At 30.5% G+C, this 26542-nt stretch overlaps 2 protein-coding genes and 1 pseudogene across 3 annotated transcripts; all 3 read right to left on the bottom strand.

Moving 5' to 3' along the window:
- Positions 1 to 10322: 10322 nt before the first annotated feature.
- LOC121219132 (chloroplast envelope quinone oxidoreductase homolog) lies at positions 10323 to 12250 on the bottom strand (annotated as a pseudogene).
- A 2695-nt stretch (positions 12251 to 14945) lies between these two features.
- Positions 14946 to 18450, bottom strand: LOC121219405 (chloroplast envelope quinone oxidoreductase homolog). 2 transcript variants are annotated; one of them, XM_041097507.1, is made up of 4 exons: positions 18234 to 18450; positions 16508 to 16649; positions 16314 to 16399; positions 14946 to 15788 (listed from the first exon to the last, which is right to left on the bottom strand). In XM_041097507.1, exons 1-4 carry the CDS (start codon positions 18300 to 18302, stop codon positions 15093 to 15095), a joined length of 993 nt encoding a protein of 330 aa, XP_040953441.1. In that variant the 5' UTR covers positions 18303 to 18450; the 3' UTR covers positions 14946 to 15092. The 2 variants fall into 2 exon arrangements, with proteins under 2 accessions (XP_040953441.1, XP_040953442.1); XM_041097508.1 differs by having other exon boundaries at positions 16508 to 16824; positions 18234 to 18369.
- A 2518-nt stretch (positions 18451 to 20968) lies between these two features.
- On the bottom strand, positions 20969 to 24870 carry LOC107943456 (chloroplast envelope quinone oxidoreductase homolog). Its single transcript, XM_016877211.2, is given in 5 exon segments — positions 20969 to 21651; positions 21653 to 21951; positions 22858 to 22949; positions 23671 to 23812; positions 24713 to 24870. Coding segments are annotated over 5 exon segments (987 nt in total). The 5' UTR covers positions 24779 to 24870; the 3' UTR covers positions 20969 to 21263.
- Between the last annotated feature and the right edge of the window lie 1672 nt (positions 24871 to 26542).

Below are 26542 nucleotides of genomic sequence, written 5' to 3'. Positions count from 1 at the left end.
AACTATGTATTTAAAATGTAGAGGCTACTTTAAAAATAACATACAATAAATAATCAAACATATAATTTGAAACTAATTAATAACAACGCATTAAAAATGTATGATGTTAAAATGAACTAAATCCACTACAACTATTTATCATGATGTTGTTATTAATCTTGATTTAATGTCACGACTCAATCAATAATATTATCAATATATATAATTAATCGAGGTAATAAAATAAGCATAATATAATAAAAATGTAAATATTTAAAATAATTTTTTAGTTTAATGATAAAATTAATATTTTATTGATGTAATACCTCGAGTTCAAATTTCACCACGTTTAAATTTTTTATTGATTTTTTAAAAAAAATAAAAAGACTAAAATAACCTCAAATAATATAACTTAATTTTAATTACGATAAAACATTTTCATAATTTTTCTAGTTGAGTTATTGCTTGATTGGCTCATAACACCAACCTAAACCAAAGACTTAATTAATATAAATATATTTAGTCTATATATTAAATATATAGGATAAAATCATAAATATATTAATTATTTATATACTATTTATATTATACATACTAAAAATTATATATTTTTAAATTATGTTAACGAATAAATTATAAAAGATAATTATGTGGTACATTAATAAAAAAAACTATCATGCACACCAACAAATGGTTGTAAGGAGTGGAAAGTTACACTTTAAATATTTGAACTAAGCTTGAATTTTAGAGTCATCACCGTGGAGAGGGCTTTATCTGAATGTTGCCCTTAGCTTGAACAAGATTGGTCTCAAATTATAAAATAGATGAAGACAAATGTGGTTATATATAATAATAATAAAATCATGTGCAAGGTTTTCAAAACTAGACCTGTAATCGAATAAATCAGGTCATCGATTAACCTAATTTGATTAATTAAATAATAAATAAAATTCGATTCAACCGATTTTTAACCAATTCAACTGGTCCGTACTAATTCCTAGGACAATCGATCTAATGCCTCCCTCTAGATCAGTACCCAATCGATTTCCGATCTAACCAATCTAATTGATCGGTTTGATCTGGTTCAAGAAACCATGGCAATGTGTCTTTAATTGATATTTCTAAAAAAATTAGAAACTAAACAAAGAAATATTCATTTCTTAATTCCATTTGTAAAAATAAAAAACAGTATCAATAATAATTCAATTATAAATATAATTTTACAATATTAAATTAAAAAAGGTAAAATGAAGATTTAGGGTGTGTTTGGTTCGCTGTATTGGATTAGAGGTGTACTGGATTAAAGGTGTAATAGCAAATCAACTGTTTGGTTGAATGTAATGGAATAGAGGCGTAATAGTAATCTTGTGTTTGGTTGAATGGAATAGAGGTGTAATAGCATAATGGAAAAAACTAAAATGACTAGAATACCCTTAGCATAAATTTGTTTTGGTAAATGATTATTGTTATTGTTATTTAAATTTTAATAAGATTATTATTATCAATAATAAATATTTTAATCATATTTAAACATAATTATTATTAAATATATTATAATTAAAATATATAATTTAATAAAATTCTTAATAATTAATATTATTATATGAATTTACTCAAATCATAATATATGATACTGTAAAATATAAATTAACATAATTATTATTAAATATATTATAATTAAAATATATGATTTAATAAAATTCTTAATAATTAATATTCTTATATGAATTTACTCAAATCATAATATATGATACTATAAATGAAAATTTGAAATAATTAATATTAAATATATTTTAATTAAAATATATGATTTAATAAAATTTAAAATAATTATAACTAATAAATTATATTTTATGAATTTGTATAATTTAAAATAATAATTATTACATATAATTTAATAATTAATATTAAATTTCATAAAATTCTTGATAATAAATTTTCTTATATGAATTTATACAATTTAAAATAATTAATATTAAATATAATTTAATAGTGATATATAATTTCATAAAATTCTTAATAATAAAATGTTCTTATATGAATTTACTAAAATCAATATATAACTTGAGAATTATATTCTGCATAAATATAATTAACTTATATTAAGAAAATGTTAGATGAAAATGAAATTGTACATCATAATCCATATGTTATATAGTTTTACAACATCAAAAAGTTTGAACATTGATATTTAATGGTGAGAAAGAAATCTTCTGACCCATTCCAATCGGGCAACAAAAGGTAAACTAAAGAAAACGATCAATTGAGTTGGATGATATGGAATTTTACTCAAAGCATCATACCGTTGATCGTCGGTTAAACCTTCAATTGACCATAAGGCTGAATATAAATTTGAAGCTTTCTCTTCCATCTTTTGATGTTCTTCTGACTTCTGCTGAACTACCACCTCGGAGGCAATACTCCTACTGATTTGATCGCCAACGGCCTGGATTTTTCCCCCCAACAAAGTGGCAGCCTCATCAAATGAAGAATACACATTATCACGAGCATCAGATTTCTTCTTTCTCTTGTTTGAAGATGAGGAACCCCCTTGGTCTCTATCTCCTCGCAGATCTGTACCAGAAACATCCATGTCGTCTAAAGAGACGTTAGCTTCGCAGTCATAGAATGTGTTTCTCTCTTCATTCATATCTGTAGTACGTTCATCCTCAGCATGTATTTCTTCAAGAACATCAGCAGCTGTTTGAGCGTCTTTCCCAGTCGCCCGATCTCTTGCGTATATGGCAATAAGCTGGTTGTAGTAAGGGAAAGAACGATGTCTGAACTGAGAGGCTTCTTTGTGACTCTAAAAAAAATGAGGAAATCATATTAGTTATAAGTTTTGTAAAAAAACAAATAAATACTTGAAATACATTTTACCTTTACATAGGATTCCCAAACTGTATCTTCAGCAACAACGAGCTGCCTATGCTCGTCCCAACCAAAACCGCTGTTGTTTTGGCCATTAAGCATGCCGTAGACGACTGACCATTCCCTTTTTAGGCACCTAATCCGAGATTCAATATTTGGCTTCGCCTTCAACATTGCTCTTGGTAAAGCCTTTTCTAGCATTTTTCTAGCTCGTTCAAATAACCGGCCTTGAACCCGGTATCAGCATTAAATGTTCCTACATTGTGCAAATCCACCATGCAAGAAACGAAGGCTGCATCTTCTTCTGGAATCCATTTTCTTTTGCTTCCTCGAGAAGCTTGAGAAGAAGCATGTGATTGTGGAACACCTGACATAATTATCTTAAGAAAAAAAAATAAATTAACATTATTTATTGTTTTTAATATCATGAATCAAAAGGTGAACAGTTTATAATATTATATCGTTAGTTCAATATCATGAATCAAAAGCTCAATACTAAATTTAATGAAATAACACATGCTGAATGAAAAGATAATTAAATTATAATTCAACAAAGTTTAGTAAAATACAGAAAATTTGCTCAGAGCTAAGATCTTTTAAGCTCTAATGCTTAGTTACCAATAACAAATTAAATCATTCCTATAGCCCTTGCCATAAAACTAAATTCTTAAATTCCCTTGCACTTAAAATAGGAGAATAAAGATTTAACAAGTAGATAGAACCATCATGATCTAGCAGCTTAAAGATAAAATAGAAATTCGAGAACAATCTAAAAAAATGACATTCGCATCAAGCAATTAGATCAAAACAAGAATTAAGCAAAAAAAAACCCATTAAAACTAACAAAATCAAGCATACCCAGATCAATAATGGTATAAAAAAACGAATGCATCAATGTGCATGATAGAATTAGGAAAAGTTAAGAGATAGAAGAATAAGCTTTTACTGGTTTGAAAAAGGAGTGGAGAAATAGTGGGGATTTTACATATAAAATATAAATAAAACTTTGAACTGAAGGCAACAAATTTTGACATCTAAGCTAAGGGATCAAAGATTAGATCCATTTTGTCCACTGCTTCACAGAAACATCCATGCAATGCATGTATATCTACCCCTCCCTACACCAAAAACCATATATGCTAAAATGCCAGTAAAGTCTAATCGCCTCTTTCTTTATCGCTATTTATCATATTTAAAAGATTTAATCAGGAATAAGCAAAAATCGATGAAATTAATTAATAATCCTAGCACTGTATCTTCCTGTGCTAAACGATCAAGAAAATAATAAAAAGGGATTCAATGATAACAGAGACAGAGATAACAAATCTAAATTTCAATAATATACATGCACAACAGTTGAAGATAAACATGCAATCGGGGAAACTAACCTGCAATGAGCTACTCGAGGCAGAGTGCAATGAAGAAGAACCTGTATATTGATAAGAGAGCACAAAAACATGGTTAGGCTTATTTGATAAGAGAGCATCAGTCACTTAACAGCATGTATATTGAAGAAATACACCAGAAAAAAGCATGAAGAAAATACCAATAAACAGGAAGGATTCAAACTTAAACGTATTTTCCAACTGACAAATAAACCTCATTCATTTAAAGGATCATAACCTTTTTGGAACCCAAAATTTTAGAAAAGTAGCTGTTAAAGAGGGTGATAATCCAAGCAAAAAGGAAAGTATTTATCATATACCAGTATATGTACTCAGAAATAACATTCACAAGCTACATAACCATGTATGTTCAAATAGAGAAAAGTATTTGCCCATTGATTTCATGGATTCGGAAGAGACCAACCAATTCGGCTAATGAAATTTATATTATGTACATTCAAGCAAGAAATGTATATCAGATAAAAGAAGCTCTCAGGGGCCCCTTTAATATTCTTTTTTAATCCATTTGTAGTATAAAGTTCAATTCCTAATTTTCTTTTGTTCGTACATATGAAAGCTCATTCAGCTTGGCTATACACATGCAGCTATCTAATTTTTAATTACTTGGACCTCAAGAATCTCATAAATTATATTTTCAATAAATTGTGTGCCTGCACAGAATCAACTTACCAAAAAATTTGGGCAATTACTCTTCAAAACGTCTCAACCAATGTCTCTTCAAGGAGATCAGTTTCATCAATTGTGTCAAAGTTGAACTTCACCTAAAAACAGATGTAGGTTCCCAAGAATAAACACAATAGCAACCTACAACATCTAATTAACCAAATAGAATGCACAAAATGCATACCAGTACTGTATGTTGGACATTGTCTTTGTTCTTGCAACATTCACGGTTCTCAGAAGGTGTTGGCATGAACTCTGATATCCCTTGTGTGACCTAAAGGAAACAAGATTACAAAGTGAAAGTAGAAAATTAATGTCCACCTGTCCAGGGGAATCTCAGTAGCATCAAAGAAGCATCAGAGGAAAATTGGTCTAATCAAACTAACAAATCACCCTCACTTTTGTGTTACATTTGCTCAATAAGATTCGTGTTACAAACTCCAAATTGGAGTCTCATCCACTAGAACAGTCTAAACACAAAAGTTGAAGAAGTGAATGCACTAACAAGGCAGTAACCTTTACCTTTCAGTAGCAGTAACCTGGAAACCCACTACTTGAGAGCAATCGAAAGAGTGACAGAGAAGTTGTAAAGAAAAAGAAAAGAAGGTAGAAGGTAGAAGGAAACAGAGAACTTGATTATCTTCCTGTGCTAAATGATCAAGAAAATAATAAAAAGGGATTCAATGATAACAGAGACAAAGATAACAAATCTAAATTTCAATAATATACATGCACAACAGTTGAAGATAAACATGCAATCGGGGAAACTAACCTGCAATGAGCTACTCGGGGCAGAGTGCAATGAAGAAGAACCTGTATATTGATAAGAGAGCACAAAAACATGGTTAGGCTTATTTGATAAGAGAGCATCAGTCACTTAACAGAATGTATATTGAAGAAATACACCAGAAAAAAGCATGAAGAAAATACCAATAAACAGGAAGGATTCAAACTTAAACGTATTTTCCAACTGACAAATAAACCTCATTCATTTAAAGGATCATAACCTTTTTGGAACCCAAAATTTTAGAAAAGTAGATGTTAAAGAGGGTGATAATCCAAGCAAAAAGGAAAGTATTTATCATACACCAGTATATATGTACTCAGAAATAACATTCACAAGCTACATAACCATGTATGTTCAAATAGAGAAAAGTATTTGCCCATTGATTTCATGGATTCGGAAGAGACCAACCAATTCAGCTAATGAAATTTATATTATGTACATTCAAGCAAGAAATGTATATCAGATAAAAGAAGCTCTCTGGGTGTAACACCCCTTACCCGTATTCAATACCGGAATAGGGTACGAGGCATTACCAAAACACATGCACTTGTAAACGTATTTAACCGAGTTATAAAATTTCATTTAAATTAAAACTTTCAAAATAATTAACATGCTTTTATAACTTTTCACAGTATATCCTCAAATGTTATAATCATAATAATTAGGGCTTACGAGACCCGATACATACTCATGCAATTCAATGCTTCATTTCCATTTCCCTCAATTCGCAATTTCTCATGCTCACGATTTAGATCATATCACTAGCAATTTCCATTTAATTCACGTACAATTCAATGACATCAAGTTCAACACTAATACGTATTTACCATTTAACTTAATGTTTATTGATTATACCATTCAATAACACATTTATGAAATTCTCAATTTTGCAACGAAAATATCATTTTAGCTTGAATAACAACATCGTCCTGATATAAATACACTACCACTTATCCATTTACTTTAATTCTTTTGGGCCCATTTGTCACTTACCATCCTTAATCAAATTAGGGAACAATTACGGAAAATTGAGTACTTCACATTCACTTTGCCATAGTATAACTATGGTCTTACATATGATCACTTATCACTTGTCCCTGATCAGATAAGTGTAGCTAGGCTACCACTTATCACTTTGTCACTTGATCAGATAAGAGTAGCTAAGGCTACCACTTATCACTTTCTCACTTGATCAGATAAGTGTAGCTAAGGCTAACACTTATCACTTTGTCACTTTATCAGATAAGTATAGCACTTATCACTTTTTCACTTGATCAGATGAGTGTAGCTAAAGCTACCACTTATCACTTTGTCTCTTGATCAAATAAGTGTAGCACTTATCACTTTTTCACTGATCAGATAAGTGTAGCTAATGCTACCACTTATCACTTTCTCACTTGATCAGATAAGTGTAGCTAATGCTACCACTTATCACTTTCTCACTTGATCAGAAGTACTCAAATCCGGCGTTCCGCTCAATTTGATCATTTATTCATATATCAGGCTTACCAACATGTGTTAATTCATAAACCATTCATGACATTATTTCATGCCACATCATATATTGAATATACCATACACACATACTATGAAACTTTATTTTCACACATGAGTTTAAACCATGACCAATAATGCACAAATATAAGTATAATTCATATTTCATCGTTTATCAATTAAAATCAAGCATATGACCAATTATACACAAATCATTCATATATTTCCCAATTTTCCTCCTCCTCCTCTACATTCCACATCCTTAATGTGTATAACACACTTAAACAACATTAGCTATAATTTCACTATTCACTCACATGTATATTCAAAACTGTTTATCCGAGTCAGAGTCACTAAATTATTTTTATCCGGAGCTACAGAGCTCCAAATTAAGATCCGTTAATTTTTCCTGAAACTAGACTCACATATCTTCATATCATAAAATTTTCAGAATTTTTGGTTCAGCCAAATAGTACAGTTTATTCTTTAAAGTTTCCCCTATTTCGCTGTCTGACAGTTCCGACCACTCTTCACTAAAAATTAATTATCTCATTGTAAAGAATTTGGATGATGTTTTCGTTTGTTTCTTATAAAAATAGACTCATTAAGGATTCTAACCATATAAATTATAACTCATAATAATTTTTGATTTTCCAAAGTCAGAACAGGGGAACCCGAATTCATTCTGACCTTGTCTCACAAAATCTATTATATCTCATGATTTATAATTCCATTGCTCACACCATTTCTTTTATAAGAAACTAGACTCAATAAGCTTTAGTTTCATATTTTATTCATCCTCTAATTCAATCTCTACAATTTTTGGTGATTTTTCAAAGTTACACTACTGCTGCTGCCCAAAACTGCTTTAGTGCAAAATGTTGATTTCCATTTTGCCCCAAATTTCACAGTTTATACAATTCGGTCCTTTCTCAATTAACCCCTCAATTAATCTAATTTTCTCAATTAATACTTTACCTAGACATTATAAGTTGTTACTCAACTATTGAAATCCATAATTTCCACATATAACTCTATCTTCAAACTCTTTTACTATTAGGTCCCAAACATTCACTTTCTATTCAATTCTTTCAATAAAATCAGCATATGAACAATTTAAAGCTCTAATTTCACGATAAATCATCATGTGGTCCCGACACCTCTGAAAATTCAGGCCATTACTTTTTTTTTCTCGTCGAATTTGTGGTCCCGAAACCACTGTTTCGACTAGGCCTAAAATCGGGCTATTACACAGGGGCCCCTTTAATATTCTTTTTTGATCCATTTGTAGTATAAAGTTCAATTCCTAATTTTCTTTTGTTCGTACATATGAAAGCTCATTCAGCTTGGCTATACACATGCAGCTATCTAATTTTTAATTACTTGGACCTCAATAATCTCATAAATTATATTTTCAATAAACTGTGTGCCTGCACAGAATCAACTTACCAAAAAATTTGGGCAATTACTCTTCAAAACGTCTCAACCAATGTCTTTTCAAGGAGATCAGTTTCATCAATTGTGTCAAAGTTGAACTTCACCTAAAAACAGATGTAGGTTCCCAAGAATAAACACAATAGCAACCTACAACATCTAATTAACCAAATAGAATGCACAAAATGCATACCAGTACTGTATGTTGGACATTGTATTTGTTCTTGCAACATTCACGGTTCTCAGAAGGTGTTGGCATGAACTCTGATATCCCTTGTGTGACCTAAAGGAAACAAGATTACAAAGTGAAAGTAAAAAATTAATGTCCACCTGTCCAGGGGAATCTCAGTAGCATCAAAGAAGCATCAGAGGAAAATTGGTCTAATCAAACTAGCAAATCACCCTCACTTTTGTGTTACATTTGCTCAATAAGATTCGTGTTACAAACTCCAAATTGGAGTCTCATCCACTAGAACAGTCTAAACACAAAAGTTGAAGAAGTGAATGCACTAACAAGGCAGTAACCTTTACCTTTCAGTAGCAGTAACCTGGAAACCCACTACTTGAGAGCAATCGAAAGAGTGACAGAGAAGTTGTAAAGAAAAAGAAAAGAAGGTAGAAGGAAATCAGTCGAAACTTGAGCAAATGGGCAGAAGGTAGAAGGAAGGAAGACAATGGGGAAGCCAATCGGGAGGGTAAAACAGGGAGGGTAAAGGATGCAGCACCTGATCTGAGCAAATGGGATGTATTACAAATCGGTGGATTTCACCGATTAGGTTAGTATTGTATTACAGGCGTAATAGCATAACCATGAACCAAACAACGGCATAGAGGCATCTTAAGTGGGGCCCACCGAGCCAATACACCCAACCAAACATGGCGTTAATTGCGATAATACGCTTTGAACACTAAAATTTAAAATATTACGTTTTCTTATATTTTGATGATTAAATTATTAATAATATAATGATTAACATAACAAATTATATCATATTTTAATTGAAAATTTAAAATTAAATTACACAGGACTTAAAATTTTCATTTCAAATAACACTTAAAATTTTAATTGCTTTGTATTGTAGAGTCTGATTTTTTTTTCTTTTGAATTTTGTTATCACTCAATCTTGGAATGTGTTACAATTGATTTCTTCTTCTAATCATGTTTCAAACTTGTAGCTTAATCACAGTTTATTTTATACTTTTATTTTTAGGAATTTAATACTTTTAGTTTTTAGATTTTAAAATTTAATTTTAATTGTTAAAATCGTTATTTTTTTTGATAAATTTGTTGCTGGGACATTTTAAAATAAAAAAAAAATACTCTTAGTAGAAATGTAACTAAAAAATCGACATTATAATTAACTTAAATTTAACAAAATAAATTTAATAAGGTTAACAATTGAATCTGAATTTTAAAATTTGAAATATCTATTAAAAAATTAAATTTCTAAAAATAAAAATACAAAAAATAAATTTCAAATTTATGAAAAATACAAAAATTTACAAAATATTTTAACCTTTCATAAATCTCAAAGATTTACAGAAAAAGATATTAACATTATGTGGTCTTCTTTCCAAAAAAAAGGTGTGATTAGATGTGCGCCCAAATATTATTTCCAACGTGGGATTAATGCACCCAATATTTCACATTACAATCATAGCCAATACATTTCATAAACATAAACATGATTTTCAATATCTAAACACGATTGACTCTCAATAACATGGAACTCCAAGGATAATTGTTCAATGTTTTAACCGGTGATAACTTCAAGTATCAAGTAACATTCATAAAACTGAAGGCTCCACAATAATCTTACCAGTGGCATGACCATCACTGATCTTAGCCCATGCTTCTTCAGCCTTAACGGATGCTTCGAATCGATTACCTTCCCGTTTGTACTCAAATTAGGCTCAAATGTAGACCAAGGAATGTCCATCTCACAATGGATTACGACATCGTATTTACGAGCCACCCCATCGGGAGTTTTGTAGTCAAGAACCTCATCTGCTCCAAGGCTCTTGACTAAATCCAAATTATGAGCACCACAAGTGGCTGTCACATTTGTGTTTCCAAGCTTTGCTAGTTGAACTGCATATTGACCTACACCACCTGAAGCAGCAGTAATCAAGAGGTTTACATGCCGGCCAGTTCCGTCGAGCTTGACCCCGGCTGACTCAGTAACTGCCTGGAGAGCTGCGAGACCGGCAACGGGCAAACTTGCACCTTCGGCTGCTGATACTTCCGGTGGCCTTAAAACTATCAAGTTGTCCTTAGCCACAGCATATTCAGCTAGTCCGCCTCCAGTCTATGATTGCAAATATAATCATAAGATAGGCATAGCAAAAGGAAGAAGAACAAGAATGAACACTTACAGGATGATTAAGCATAGCATCAACTTTGTCCCCGGTTTTGTAATTTGTGACTCTCGGTCCGACCTTTATGACTTCTCCGGCTACATCAGTAGCTGCACAAGAAGAAATGAACATATTATTCTTTAGCCAATGATTAGAAAGGGGCAATCCCAATATCAACAAAGAAAACTGCATTACTTACTAATGATTTAAAGTTAGATTCTTTTAATATTACTGGTATATATTGCTAGCCAACTTTTCTTTTGAGATAGCAATCTTTAATGTATGCCATAAAATTACCTTGTGAAATTTTAAAAGAATCGAATATCATGGTAAAAGCCTTATAAGTCATTATATTTTATTATTAGACTAATACGAACCAAGTTGAGAGGGTGAATCTGCATACATGAAACTTAGTTCCAAAAAGTCGATGTATTTTAAACTGGTAGTTTTCTCCCTACATGTTGTATGTTGTGCCAAGTCTAAATTCCTTGAATCATTAAGTATTTTTAAACTAATTTTGGCTAAATCAAATTCCCCTTTTACTCAATTTACCTTTGTTATTTTTAATTAGTTGAAATCTTATGAATACTCTGGTTCACTTTCGTAATATAAATCTATCCATCTCCAGTTCTCCTCTCACTCGTCCTCTCCTTCCGCCTAGATTCATTGAATCATTTTTAAATTATTCTTGGTTAAATCAAATCCACTTTTTACTCCGCCGGTTGAAGTCCTATAAAATCCTAGTTCGTTTTCATAATATACGCACCTTAAAAATTCTATCATCCCTCTCGCACTCGTTCTTTTCATTCTTTTGAGATTGTTGAGTATTTTTCTATTGTGATCTATACTCCCGTTTTATGATGGAAAAACTTGCTAAATTCCAGAATACGCGATACACTTTAACTTATATTTATGATTTATGAATTTGGTGGAATATTTACTAACAAAGATAACCTCAACCAGTATATTGTTTTGTTGGTTAATAAACAAAAGGGATTATCCTCAAATGGACAAAATCTGTCGTTTTAACAATAACCTTGGTTAACAGAAGAAAAAGAGTCTCAAGAATATTTCAAGACCAAAAAGATGAAAAGAGTAAAATATATATAAAGTAGCAGGTATGTAGGGGAAATATTTTGGTGAAAATGGGCACCTGCATTTTCCAGTCAATTGGATTTAGACTAATTGCCTCCAATTTAACCAGAACTTCGCCTTGATTTGGAGTTGGGATTGGTACTTCGCAAAAGTTGGCAGCCATTATGATATAAGTACAGTTTTTTTTTGGTAAGATTCAAGTTATTTAAATATATTAAAAAACTATCAAATATTCACCCACTATAAACAAAACTAAATAAAAAAAGTAGTTTACAACTTAAAATGCCAGTGTTTCATTTGGGTATTTAATAATTTTAAAAAATCTAAAAGATATTTCTTTCTTTTTTGTGTGTGTGTCCTGTGGCATAAAGGCATTTTGCCCAAATAAATTATTAAATCTTTGATATATCATAATTATGTCTCCCACTATACCCTTGTATTTAGTGAATCACATGCGCGTTTTCACATATTTAAGAAGTTTATAGTGGGAAAATATTTGTTTAAATAAAATATTCGGTAGTTTTTTAAATATATTTTGTATTGGTTTATGAGTATCTATATTTAAAATTTATTATGCGTAATTTTCGAATTTTAGTTCAATCACTTATATTTTTATTTTTATTTTATTGCATTTATTACACTTCAAAAGATAATAGTAATAATAATAACTTGAAGTTTGTGTTATTACTTTCTTTTTCTTATGTAAAGAAACCAATTGATTCAGTTAAAATATAATTTTATTATTTTAATAGTTTATATTTTTATAAATTGTTAAAGAATTAAAATAAAATTCTATTATTTTTAGAAATAAAGTACAACTTTATTATATATTAAATTAAAATTTATAAATTTTAAAACACTAAACCTGTAACTTCTCATTTTAAAATGTGGAGAACGTACCACCACTAGCATCATCCCTGCCTGTGTAGTAGGATAGTATCAGAGGGTTTTGTTTTTAAATATAACGTGATTTACTCTAAAAGAAACGCTAATAAATTCTTGTGTATTCATATTACATTTAAATAATGAATTAAACTTTGTATTTTTAAAATTAAAACAACACGCGTTTAATAATGTATCAATTTTAAATGTTTCTAAAATTTTAATCGATTTTTGAACTTAAATTTTAATATAATTTTTTATGCAACTCAAAATTTTTTTTTTTAATTTCTAAAAGACGATTTTATAAGTGGCTAATCAGATTTACCCAAATAAATTAGTGAGACTCTTATTTTTATATAAAATTTCAAGTACTCAAAATCAAATTTTCTATATATTTTTTCAATAATTTATTAAGTTAATTTTTATTTTTCTTGAAATCGAAAATTGATGAAACAACATGAAAGGCTACTTAAAACTTGAAATGGTTTTTTATGAAAGTCATAAATCGTAAAACATTGAAAAATTAATTAAATAATTTAGAACTCATGAAAAAAAATACTTGATACATGAAAACTTACTTAAAACTTGAAATGATATTTAAGAAATTAATTCGTAAATCATTAAAGTACATTACTTAAAATGTGAATAATATTTTAAGAAATTAAGCATTTTGCAAATATTGAAAGAAATATTTAATTTACGAAACGTGAAAATGTTTTTAATAAATTAACTCGTAAAACTTTAAAAATTATTAAAAAAATTACTTAATAGATGAAAGAGTTAACTATCTCTTTTCAAGTAAAAGATTGTAAGATTTTAGCTTATATTATCAACTCAATTAAGTCTAAAATCAAGTGCCACAACTTCAAGTGATTAATTTATTTACTTTAAATAGATTTGAATTATTTAATAAACGTAATAAATTAAAAGTTAATATTATAAATTAATTCTCTTCACCTATTAAGCCTGCATATAATAGAAAACTATATTAAGGCACATCCATGATATAAGTAAAAAATAAATTTATGTAACCAATATATTTATAAAAGTTAATATAAATAACAAATGAGGTTTTTGTTGAATGGTAAAATATAGATATAAAAACTAATGAGGTATAAGTTCCAAATCATATTGTGTATATTTTGCTATAAAAACATTTTCAAAATAATATAATTTACTTTGAAAAGTGAGAGTGCCTTTTTTGTCTTTTTCCAGCTGAATTGATATTCGATCAACTTATGGTATTAGCTCAGGAGAAAGGATTGTATGAAACTGTGATTCCACGTCATTCTTATCTGTTTCCAATAGGAGAATGATAAATCGAATTTTTGCTCCTAATATTCAACTTTTTCGTCCTGAAAAAAATTTAAATCCAACTAAAAATACTAAAAATTAAGAAAAAAATTTGATTTGTTGTTAGAATTGTGTGACCCAAATTCTAAGAGATTGCTTGCAAGTCAAGTTAAATAAAAATACATTTTCTTTCTAGAAGATTTAGTATTTATTAGTATAATATATTTAGCATTTATTAGTATAGTTTATTTGACTTACTAATTTAGCCTATAAATAGGCTCCTTTACAATCTTAGAATTAAGAGACACCCATTAGATTAGAACTCATAACACATTCAGAGAATTTTGTGTTTACGTTTGAGGGTTCTTTGTTTTTCGGGTTTTCGGGGTTTAGTTTTTATCTTCATCTTTTGTACTCTTTATTCTTTTGCCATTATAGTAAAATTATCTTTGCCCGTGGTTTTTTATCCTCTTTTGAGGGGTTTTTCCACGTTAAATTTGTGTGTTCATCTTCTCAATTTCTTCTACTATTTTTACTTGTTCGTTGCTTAATCGGGACGATCCTAACATTTGTCATTCTCCTATTGAAAAGGGATAAGAATGACATGAAATCACAGTTTCATATAATCCCTTCTCCTAGCTAGCTCAGTTAGAGAGTTAAGTATACATTATGTAAATTAAGAGAGAGAAATCAAAATTATTGCATTAAAACAAAATTTACAAATCCTAATTATAGATAGCTATCATCTACAACATGATGAAACTCAAATTTCATCATTTTTATTGCATTGAAACCACCAGTATTAAATAATCAAATGAGATCTCATAAACTTAAGGTTCCACAATGATCTTACCAGTGGCATGGCCATCAATGCTTTTAGCCCATGCTTCTTCGGCCTTACTTAAGGGATGTATCGAATCGATTACGGCTTTAATCTTCCCTTCTTTCACGAAATTAAGAAGAAAATCGAGTTTCTGTTTCTTAGGTGTCATAAGCAATGGAACTAATTGTTTCTTTGAAAAGGTAAGCTTTTGTAAAGCGTAAGTCATGAAAACACTAGGAGTAGGAGTAATGTCGAATACTTTGCCGTTTGTGCTCAAATTGGGCTTGAAAGTGGACCAAGGAAAGCCGGTTGCGCAGTGGATTACAGCGTCGTATTTGCGGCCGGAAGGGCTTTTGAGAGCTGCCCCGTCAGGGGTCTTGTAGTCGATAACCTCGTCTGCTCCAAGGCTCTTGACTAAATCAAGATTACGTGCGCCACAAGTGGCTGTCACGTGTGCGTTTCCAAGCTTTGCGAGTTGAACTGCGTATTGACCTACGCCGCCCGATGCGGCAGTAATCAGGAGGTTTAGTTGCTGGCCGGTTTTTTCGTAGCTGAACCCGGGCGTACGGAGGAGACACTCGTGAGCTGCGAGGCCAGCGATTGGTAAAGCTGCTCCTTGAAAAGCCGTTACCTCTGGTGGCCTTGAAACTGTCAAATTCTCCTTCGCCACAGCAAATTCAGCCAGTCCACCTCCACATATGTTCTGTCATTGCAATATATATTCGTAATAATTTGCCATAGCCAATGACTTAAAACGATGCTAAATTGCAGATGAAACAAAGCTCCTTTATTAACCGAACAAAGTCTGAGGATCACTTACTCGGAAAAGATAGTCATGTAAATAAGGTGATTGCATTATAAACATGATACGACTCAATACCGAAAGAGACACGGCACAAAAGTTTGGGGCCTTGGGGTTGTCCCAATAATAACCAACAAATAGTTTAAGTGGAACACACACTCGAACATGGTAACGGGACACGACACTCTTTGGGACTTCCAAATATATGAAAAAGCTTTAAAAAGTTAGATTTTTCTTCAAGAACTATTGGGGTTGCACTAAAACCACAAATGCCATAAACTATTTATCCAAATTGAATTACCATGCTACCCTGCAGCTCGTATTCGTATCTGATACTCTTGTCTGATACATATTGTCAAACATGTAACAAATACTCGCACTCAAATCAGAATAACATAGACCAGAAGAATAAGAATGGCGACTTACGAAAAGCACGGCCACAACTTTATCGCCAGCTTTGAAATTCTTGACTCCTGATCCGACCTCGAAGACTTCTCCTGCTGCATCAATACCTGCTCCAACAAAAAATTCTTTAGCCGACGATCGAAAATAGGCATTTGAAATATTTGGCATTGAAGAGAAGTGCAATGTTTGCAGATGGAGAGATAAATGGTAGGTACCAGGTATGTGGGGGAATTTGCGAGGCAAAAATGGCCACACTATCCCTTTCTGTATTCTCAAGTCAAATGGATTTATACTAGTTGCCTCCATTTTTAGTAAAACTTCATCTTGTTTTGGAGAAGGAACTTGAAGTTCAACATGCTGCAGCAAATACATTTGCAGATATATGTTATAACTGTACCATGAACCCTCTCAGTTCCATATCCCTTTTGGAGTTTTGAACAACACGCCCGCACGCACTGTCACATGCAGGAGTAATATGCACCTTCATATCATTAAGTCGTTTCACTGCAAATGAGTGGATAGACCTCTCGGCCTTCCACAATACAAATTGGAATTTCAGAGCTTTGACTCAAACTAAGCTTCCAATGCCTACTCTTTTTTATCTTTTTACGTAGGAGAAGGATTGTACATATTAAGTTTCAAAATCTGAAGTCGTCGGATGTTATTGTTAAAGACTAGTTTACCAATACTTTTGAAAAGTGACGTGTAAAGTACTTTTGACAAGTGCTTTTAAAAAATTTAATTTAAATTTTGAGTGTTTAGCATTGCTGTCAAAAAGTGTTTTGAAATCTAAAATGTCCCTTTTAGATATGTTATTATCAAGTAATAAATATGTATTTAAATAATATTTAAATTAGTTAATATTATTATATTTTAGTAAAAATTAAAAAAATATTATAACTTGTTGTTAATATTTTAATATATGAAATATAAATTATAAATATTTTTAAGCAATAAATATTAATTATTTATAAAATTTAATTAGAATATATAAACTATATTTTAAATATTTAAATATAACCATTAAATATTTGTAATTAGTATTTTAAAAAATATGTTTTTTATTTTTAATTAATAATTTTAACATATTTGTAATTACTCATCAAGAAAAGAAAAAAGGAAATACTATGTTATAAGAGGAGTGAAAAAGTAATTAAGCACCAAAAGTGCTTTTGGAGAGGAAAAACTAAAAATTTCAAAAACATTTTTGAAAAATTAAAAATTTCAACCTAAAGAATTTATTTAGCACATCTTTCTCTTTCAAAAGTACTTTTAAAGCCAGAAATACTTTTCTTAAACACTACTAAACATGCCAGCTAAGCTTCAGATTTAGCAGCTTTTTGTTCTGCTATAATACCTACATAAATCAACACCAAAAGCATAAACAATATGAACATTTATATTCCTTCGTAAATTTAATTATCCATTCTTAGTCTCCCTTGGTCAATATAATCACAGTAGATAAACAACCGGGATTCAAATCTCCATTTCTAATCGTGATATATATATTCGAATCTAATTATGAATTTATCCTGCTACCTTATAAAAACTCGGAAATTAATCCTCTATTTTAATTTATTTATATTCTTCTATAAAAAGAAGCTGAGATGTTAGCCCAATAAGTTCATCTTCATATTGTCAAACATCACCATGTATAAAACTAACATTAAAGATCAACAGTTAGGCAAAAATGAAATAGCAAAAAGAAAAAAGAAGAAGCAAAAATCAGTAGTTGAAACTGAATTATTTTGCAGTTTCCATAATGTCGAATTTTGATAAATGAAATTCAATTCTGATAAAATAGAGGTATGAGATTCAGAATTAGACCATTTTTACTTTGTTTTAACTTTTGATCTGGGAAAATTATAAGAAAAAATGCTAACAAAAAGACCAAGAAAAAAAGAAGAAGAAGCAAGCAAATAAAAGGATGAAGAAGATTACTTTCAAAGCAGCGGCACCTCCGCCATAAGTGTTGTATTGAACAGCACGCATCATAGTATTCTTAGCCATTTTCAGTTGTGAGTAGAAAATGAATGAAGGTGGTAACTGAGAATTGAGAAGATAAAAGAGAAAGCGGAAAGGACCAGAAAGTGTGATTAAATCATGTATTTTTTGCAATTAGATAATTGGGCTTTGAGGGGTAGTTTTTATAGTGAAATGAGGCCTGCATTTAGCTAAATTAACGGTTATACCCCTCTTCCAACAAATTCGCAGAAAACCTTTGGTTACATTTCTATACTTTTTATGTATCTATATTATAATTTAATCCCTTAAATGAATTACTGTTATTTTAAATTAAAAATTAGTGTACAAAATTAATTAAAAATCAATTTAATTGGAAATTGATAAAAAAATATTAAGTTAAACTGTTATTATTGATACTTGAGGATGAATTAATCGAAGGACAAGAGAATGATAAAAATCAAGTTAATATACTACAATAAATGGGTTTGATAAAGATAGACATGTAATTTAATGATTTAAATTATTTTTTTTATAAATTCACAAAAAAGGTTAAAAAAGGTTTTTCCACTTTCCAACTAATCACATCTTAAACAAAATTTTAAATATAATTCGCTAACATCAAAAAAAGAATCAGTTCCATAAATTCTCTTCGCATTCAACTTTGTGTTACTTTATTTATAATTATTATTATTTTAAGAAAAATATCATTTTATTTTATTTTATTTTTCACCCAAGTGTGTTATTGCACAGTGGTAGATCTAAAGGGCTGGCAGGGTCGACCCCCTAAAATAAAAAATTGTTCATTTAGGCTTTTTAAAAATTTTAAAATTTAAATTAGTAAAAATAAAATTATATTTTAATCTCTTAAAATGATAAAAATTATCAAATTAATCTCTTAAAAATGATAAAAATTAAAATTTAATTTCTACCCCTAAAAATTTTGGTGGCTTCACCCTGTCATTGGACTAGTTCATAGTGTATTATTTCATATATTGTTCTATAATCAAATTAAATATATTTTTAAAGTTTGTATATTTATATGAGAATTTCTCTGTAAATAATTTATATTATATAAATAAGTTAATGTATTGTAAATTATTTTTTACAGTCATAACTTCTTGAATGTGCTACAATTGATTTCTTCTTCTACTCGTTGTTTCAAACTTGCCGGCTTGTCCCATTTCAAACCTCTACTTTCCTCCTTGCCAATAATTACTGATTTTCAACCATTTTTAATACATTTTATTATCTCACAATTTCATATTTTATAATTTTTATTCCCTAATTATATTTTTAAAAATAATTTATTCATATAAATTTTAATATAATAATTCTATCCATTTTTAATACATTTTATTATCTCACAATTTCATATTTTATAATTTTTTATATCCTAATTGTCAAAACCTTTTTTTTTCTCTGGACACAATCCAGATTCCGACCATAGGAGCCACCAGTCGTCAGCGACGGCGACCACCGTCCCCGGGGGTCGAATTTTTCGAGAAAGGACTATTTTGGCCACTTTGTTTTCCTCAACCTCGATATGAGGTCAAAAACTCAAAAAAAAAAACTCAAAAGACCAAAAATCTTTCGAGTTATTTTGCGTTTCGAAGGCTTTTTCCTCAGAAAAAGGGTCATCTTTCATCAGAGATGACTACCTCTGCCACTTGCGGTGGCAGAACTTGAATCATCAAGTAAACTTTCCCTTTTTTTGTTTTTATATTAAAAAAATAAAAATAAAAATAAAAAAGAATCACCTTTCAAATGTTTGTATTTTTTTTATTACTTTGTCCGTATCTTTGTTTACATGCTATTGATGGCTTTTATAGCCGATTAGAATTATAATATTTCCTTTTTTTTTTGTCTCTGCTCGGCTACTGTTTCTTGTGTGTTGCCTTCTGTCCTTGCTTTCTTTTTGTAGGTGTCCCTGGAGTCAACGGTGGCAATGGGAAACGCACCCTTGCCATTTTGGTGCAACTGGGGCAGGGGCATGTCAGGCCTCGGGTGGCGAGCGCGCTGGCGCAGCATAAGGAGCGGCGCCAAGGAGACTTAAGGTTTCTGAGAAAATGTTTAGGTTATTAGGTCATTGGGGGTTTCTTTATTTTGGGCCGTTTAAAACTGTAAATTTTGGCCTGATGTTTCCTGTAAATGGACTGTTGTAATTGATTCTAATATCTTCTATTTTTATTTTTTTGTTTGGCTTCTGTTTCGGCCCAGGCTAAATTGGCCTATTACACTAATTATATATATTTAAAAATTATCTGTTCATATAAATTTCAATATAATAATAATTCTATCAATTTTAATTTAATGTGCAATATCATATATAAATATTGATTTTATAACAACATTATCAAGTTAACACAACTTTACATTATACTACACACACGCAATTATATTAGTTCAATATGAATATATATATATTTCTTTTAAACATGTACAATTGAAATAAAATCAAAGTTTTATATATACATATGAACTGCAATTTATTTAAGTTTCATTTATATAATAACACCAAATAAAAATTTAATCAATATTTATGTATAAATTTAATATTTAACCCTATAAATATTAAAATATTCACTTACTCATATAATTAACACATAATTTCCAAAAAGATTTTGCTCATTCAACTATTAAATACTTTTACATAAAAACAAATTTATAAGCAAAACTTTAATTAAAAAATTGAAATATGAACATAGTAAAAGTACATACAATTCAAACCTCAAATATGAACTAATAAGAAAAAGCATACAAGTCCAACATAATCACATTTCATTGTTGAAATTGTCAAACCAAAAAGCAAGGAAATGTAGGAACCGCACAAAAGAAGAGCTAATCTGTGAATACAGAGCTTAGAACACATGATACATTTCATAAACATAATTTTCAAAGTCCACAAATCCTAATTATCCATACAAGCAACATGACCTCCAAGCATCACTGTTTATTGTTTTAATTGCTTATAACTGCAGTTAGTACAATAAAGTAATATTTTATAGACTAAGGCTCCACAATGATCTTACCAGTGGCATGACCATCAATGCTCTTAGCCCATGCTTCTTCAGCCTTACTTAAGGGATACTTTGAATCGATTACCGTCTTAAGCTTCCCGTCTTTCACCAAGTTAACGAGATAATTGAGGTTCTCCTTCTTAAGTGATACAAAGAGTGGTTCCAGCTTCTTCTTTGAGAAAGTAAGCTTTTTCATAGCAAAAGTTAGGAAAGCACTAGGACCAGGGGTTATATCGATTACCTTCCCATTTGAACTTAGATTAGGTTCAAAGGTAGACCAAGGAATGCCCGCTGCACAGTGGATCACTGCATCATATTTGCGACCCGAAGGGCTTTTTAGAGCCGCCCCGTCGGGAGTCTTGTAGTCAAGAACCTCGTGCTCCAAGGCTTTTGACAAAATCCAGATTACGAGCCCCACAAGTGGCTGTTACATGTGTGTTTCCAAGCTTTGCTAGTTGAACTGCGTAATGACCTACACCACCTGAAGCAGCAGTAATCAAGAGGTTTACTTGCTGGCCACTTCCGTCAAGCTTGACCCCAGCTGCCTGGGTGAGTGCCTGGTGAGCTGTGAGACCAGCAACAGGCAAACCTGCACCTTCGGCAGCTGATACTTCTGGTGACCTTGCAACTGTCAGATTCTCCTTAGCCACAGCATATTCAGCTAGTCCACCTCCGGTCTATCATTGTAAATATAATTCATTATAGAAGATAGTCATAGCAATCGAAATAACTGATACTGATTCGCTGATAATATGAATAGAAGATAAATTCACTGAACCACTGGACTGCAGTAAGGATATCTAGGTTTCTCTCAGCCAAATGGCGAGATAATGAGAGTAATGATAGTCACATAGACAAAGGATGGTTGCATTCTAAACACGATACCGATTAATCCAAACAGGCAAGCAGGTCAATGCTAAGCGGTTCTCATGACTAAGCTAATCAAGATCACTCATTGGAAGACCAACATGGTTTATTAGAACAAAAAATGTAGCACTAGTCCTTGGAATTTCTTTTTATGGGGCTACAATTTACGCGCATTCCATCATTGCTGGATTCAAAAGTTGATCTTTTGGCCATGAGGAGATCCATATTTTACCTCAAGAATTGTTGCCTAAAGTCCTACCAAGCTCAACGCCCAATTAATTACTCGAGCTAATACCAAAAATACAAATATCATTGACTGTTTTTCAAATTGTGATCCATTAAGCTAGTAAAATACCGGTGATTCTTCCACTCTTGAAGAAGAAATCTCCTTCTGATTGTTCTCAGAATGATTAATGACATGCCGGCAAGATTGTTTGAACCAGATTAGACCAGCCGATCCGACCGTTGGGCCAAGATCCAGCTAGAGTACCTATCCGGAAGAAGGCTTTGAACCTTTTAACTCAGGAATCAATACGGATTGGTTGGACCGCTTAAATCAGATTTTTTATTTTATATATTTTTTAATTAATTATTTAATCAAAATGGTGGTATCATCAGTTCAACCACCTATCTGATTCTGAAAACTAAGCCTACAGGCCAGACTTTTTATGCTGACTTGGGGAGGGGGGGGATTAAGAATGAGAACGAGAACTTACAAAATGATGAAGCGTAGCTACAACTTTATCCCCAGCTTTGAAATTTGTAACTCCTGGTCCAACCTTTACGACTTCTCCTGCTACATCACTAGCTGCAAAAAAAAAATATTTGAGATATCAAATCTTCCATGACGAGGGTGCCAAAAATTACCATCAATAACCACAACTGCTTAAACTACGAGACCTGCCAACCAGCTTATTATTATGTTGGTTAATTATAGAAAAAGGATATGCCTTAACAGATAGACAAATTCTGTCCTTTAATGATAACTTGAGTTAAATAGACACATTTTTTTCCCATCAATAGTTACCTCTAAAGCAAACTCCACAATGTAAATCGACGCAAATTAGATTACAAGTTCAATAATCCGGCAGATACTAAGTAAAATTTTTAGAAAGCCCTGCTAGGGAATTCAACATAGTAATACAACAAAAACAGATTGTGAAGACTCACGTAACTTGAGATATACTTAACAATAGTGTTTTAGAAACCAGGCCACTCGTTCGCTGATGCGATCAATTCGATTGGTTCAATTAAAAAAACTCAAAAACTCAAAAAACTCGGTTCAACTAGTTTTTTAATCTGTTGAACTGGTCAGTACTGGTTCCCGATCAAAACCAGTTCAAAGCCATTCTCTAAACCGATGACTAGTTTCCAATCCAACCGTAGGTTCAACTGGTCCGTATCTGTTCAAAGTCATTCTCCGGACCGATACCTAGGCCAATTCCTGGTCTAACTGGCCAGTCTGATCCGGTTCAAACATCATTGACAAAAAGAAAGTCTCAAGAAAAAGAACAAAATATATAAACTACCAGGTATGCAGGGGAATTTTCTAGGTAAAAATGGGCGAAGCACCCCTTCCTGTATTTTCCAGTCAACTGGGTTTAGACTAATTGCGTCCAGTTTAAGCAACATTTCATCTTTATTTGGAGTGGGTATTGGAACTTCAACATGCTGTAACAAGCACAAAAAATTCAAAGCTGTTATGACATCAAGTCACTGGTAAAATTTCTTTTCAAGTTTATATCCAGCAGGTCCATATAAAAAAATTATTTTGTTTTAATTGTTTGTTTTTGGTGGTTTAGTGTTGCTGTGGGTGGAGTTTTCCAAACAACCAATTTTGTCTTGTTTTGTGGTATTAATAAAGCACGCCGATTAAATTTAAAAAAAAAAAAAAGAGTATCAACCTATCAACCTCTCGGTCTCAGATCTCTTCCAAGAGCAAATCCTTATTTACTTCCGTTCCAGAATGTGCTTTCAATCACAATTTTTTAACTAATAGAATTTTGAATCCGACGATAAAATCAGTTAACACTTAACTTCACTATCAACTCTTAGCCCATAAGTCACAGATCTTTTTGGAATTTTTAATTCCAAAGAGCAAATACTTAATTTACTTCAATTCCAGAAAATTCCAGAACCCTAGTGCATCGGAGTACTCATTCAAATTATCTATATGCTTTCAATCACAAATTTAACAAATAAAATTTTGAATCCGACAATAAAATCGGTCAACACTTAACTTCTCCATCAAGTCAACCTCACAATCTCATATCCTTGTCGTGAAATTTTAATTCCGAATAGCAAATTCCCTATAGTTCATTTCCGTTCCAGAAAATTCCAATTCCTTAGTAACTCACGGCACTCATTGAAATAATATTCATGCTTTCTTCAATCACAAGTTAAACGAATCGAATTTTGAATCCGAAGAGCAAACTTAGATCAATGTAAACACTAGATTAACAACCTTAATTGAAGTCTCCACTAAAAAAAGGAACTAAACTTATATGATAAAACAGTAAGAAAAAAGTAAAAGCAAGCAAAATAGATCATCATAATGAAGTAGATTTTTACCTTCAAAGCAGCAGCGCCTCCGCCATAGCTGTCATATTGTAAAGCATGCATAAGAGTTTCAGCCATTTCTTTCACTAAAAGAGATCAAACCGAAGCTTCTTTTTATAAGAAAAAATGAAGTTCGATGAATGGCGTATATAAACAAATGGAGACCACATTGTTAATTTGACGGATATACCCTGGATGATTTTGCAAGAAATCTATTGAAATGTTGAATTTGGTAGCTGCTCAAGTTGTATTATTTATTTCATATTTGGAAAATATTTATCTATTATCTATTACCGTCTATTACAATATTTAAGTATTTTATTATATTAGTATCAATCGCAATCGAGTCACCAACTCAATAATAAATTTATTAAAAATTTCTCATTTTCTTTAAATAAAAAAACTGGAATCAATTATAAAATTATTTCATATAAACACCCACGTCAAAAGCAGTCCATCGCAAATCGCCCAAAGTTCAACCTGCTCTACGCTACATCTGTCAATATTTCATATAAAAACTTCTCATTTTAATCTATACTAAATATAATTTTAAAGGTAGTTTTATCCTTTTACATATAAAATTTTAAAAAATAGATAGGCATAATAATGAGATTTAAACTCAGAACATTATGATTTTTAGTCTTTTAACTTTATCACTTCATCCAAAACTATTTTTTGTTATTATATTTATTACATACATTTTTCACCCTTACGACGAAATCTAATAATTTTTAATAGTTTAAATTTATTTGTACTATTTATTATTGTACTATATATATATAAGCTGTGTGTCTAGTTTTTTACTTTAACTTGTTTGATTTTGAATATTTATTTTTCAAAATCTTAACTAAACAACAACAGTTAAATTACGCTATATTATTTTTAAGATTTTATGCGACAAATATATTATGATATGTTAACTTGTTATTTTAACATATCACCCATAAAAAATCAATTAATAAATTTAATGATTATCATTTACGTCAAGACTAAAATTTCAAATTTTAAAAAACTAAGGTTTACTGAATAAGAGAATATGGGTAAAATTTACAACTTTATACATAATATAAAATTAAAATAAAATTTAATCAAAATAAATTTAATTATTATCATCTCAATTGTGCTGAAATTTTAAAATTTAGAAAATATAATAACTAAAACAAATCAATTCAAAAAATTTATAAATTAAACTCATGCCTTAGGCATACTACAAGTACAAACAAGTAAAATTTGACCAACAATTTATTATGCTCAAGGCTAAAAAAATCAGTTGAAATGATTAGTCAATGCATGAACTATGATGATAAATTTTGATTGAATCGCGTACATCAACTATAGATTGCATGATTCTTAATCATCAGTACAAACTGATGAGAAGGTAACAGATGCCCAATATGTAATTAAAAAATAATTATTTCAGATATTATTTTTAAAAACTCTACAAATGAATTAAGGATATAATTTGAACTGATGAATAATTTAATGTCCCAAGGTCAATTTAATTGACAACCATAAAAATCAAAATTAATGTGTTACAATAAAAAAATAATTTAATCATTTTTAAATATTTTAGAACTAAATAAAATTGACAAAATTAAACTTAAAGCAAAATTTTAATTTTTAAAAAAATTGAAATATTAACTCAATAAAAAAGTATACAAATACCAACAAGTATTAAATGTATTGATAAGAGACACCTATCAAAGAAATATTGCAAATTTGAACTTTAAAAACGATATTACAAGGAAAAATAACCATTAACTGGGAAAAAAAAAAACACAAGATAGTCCAACTTCCAACAACATTTCATTGTTCAAATTATCAACCAAGAAAAGCAAGGAG

This window comes from Gossypium hirsutum, chromosome D07, assembly GCF_007990345.1.
Source record: "Gossypium hirsutum isolate 1008001.06 chromosome D07, Gossypium_hirsutum_v2.1, whole genome shotgun sequence".
Lineage (NCBI taxonomy): Eukaryota > Viridiplantae > Streptophyta > Magnoliopsida > Malvales > Malvaceae > Gossypium > Gossypium hirsutum.
Note: the sequence above shows the minus strand (reverse complement) of the source record. Positions and strands in the feature narration are given on the sequence as shown.

Coding starts and splice junctions, on each gene's coding strand:
- LOC121219405 (XM_041097507.1), bottom strand. CDS start 18,302: ATGGCTAAGAATACTATGATGCGTGCTGTTCAATACAACACTTATGGC. Junction 16,650..18,233: donor GAGGTGCCGCTGCTTTGAAA/GTAATCTTCTTC, acceptor TATTTGCTGCAG/CATGTTGAACTTCAAGTTCC. Junction 15,789..16,313: donor AAGTTGTGGCCGTGCTTTTC/GTAAGTCGCCAT, acceptor TTGCAATGACAG/AACATATGTGGAGGTGGACT.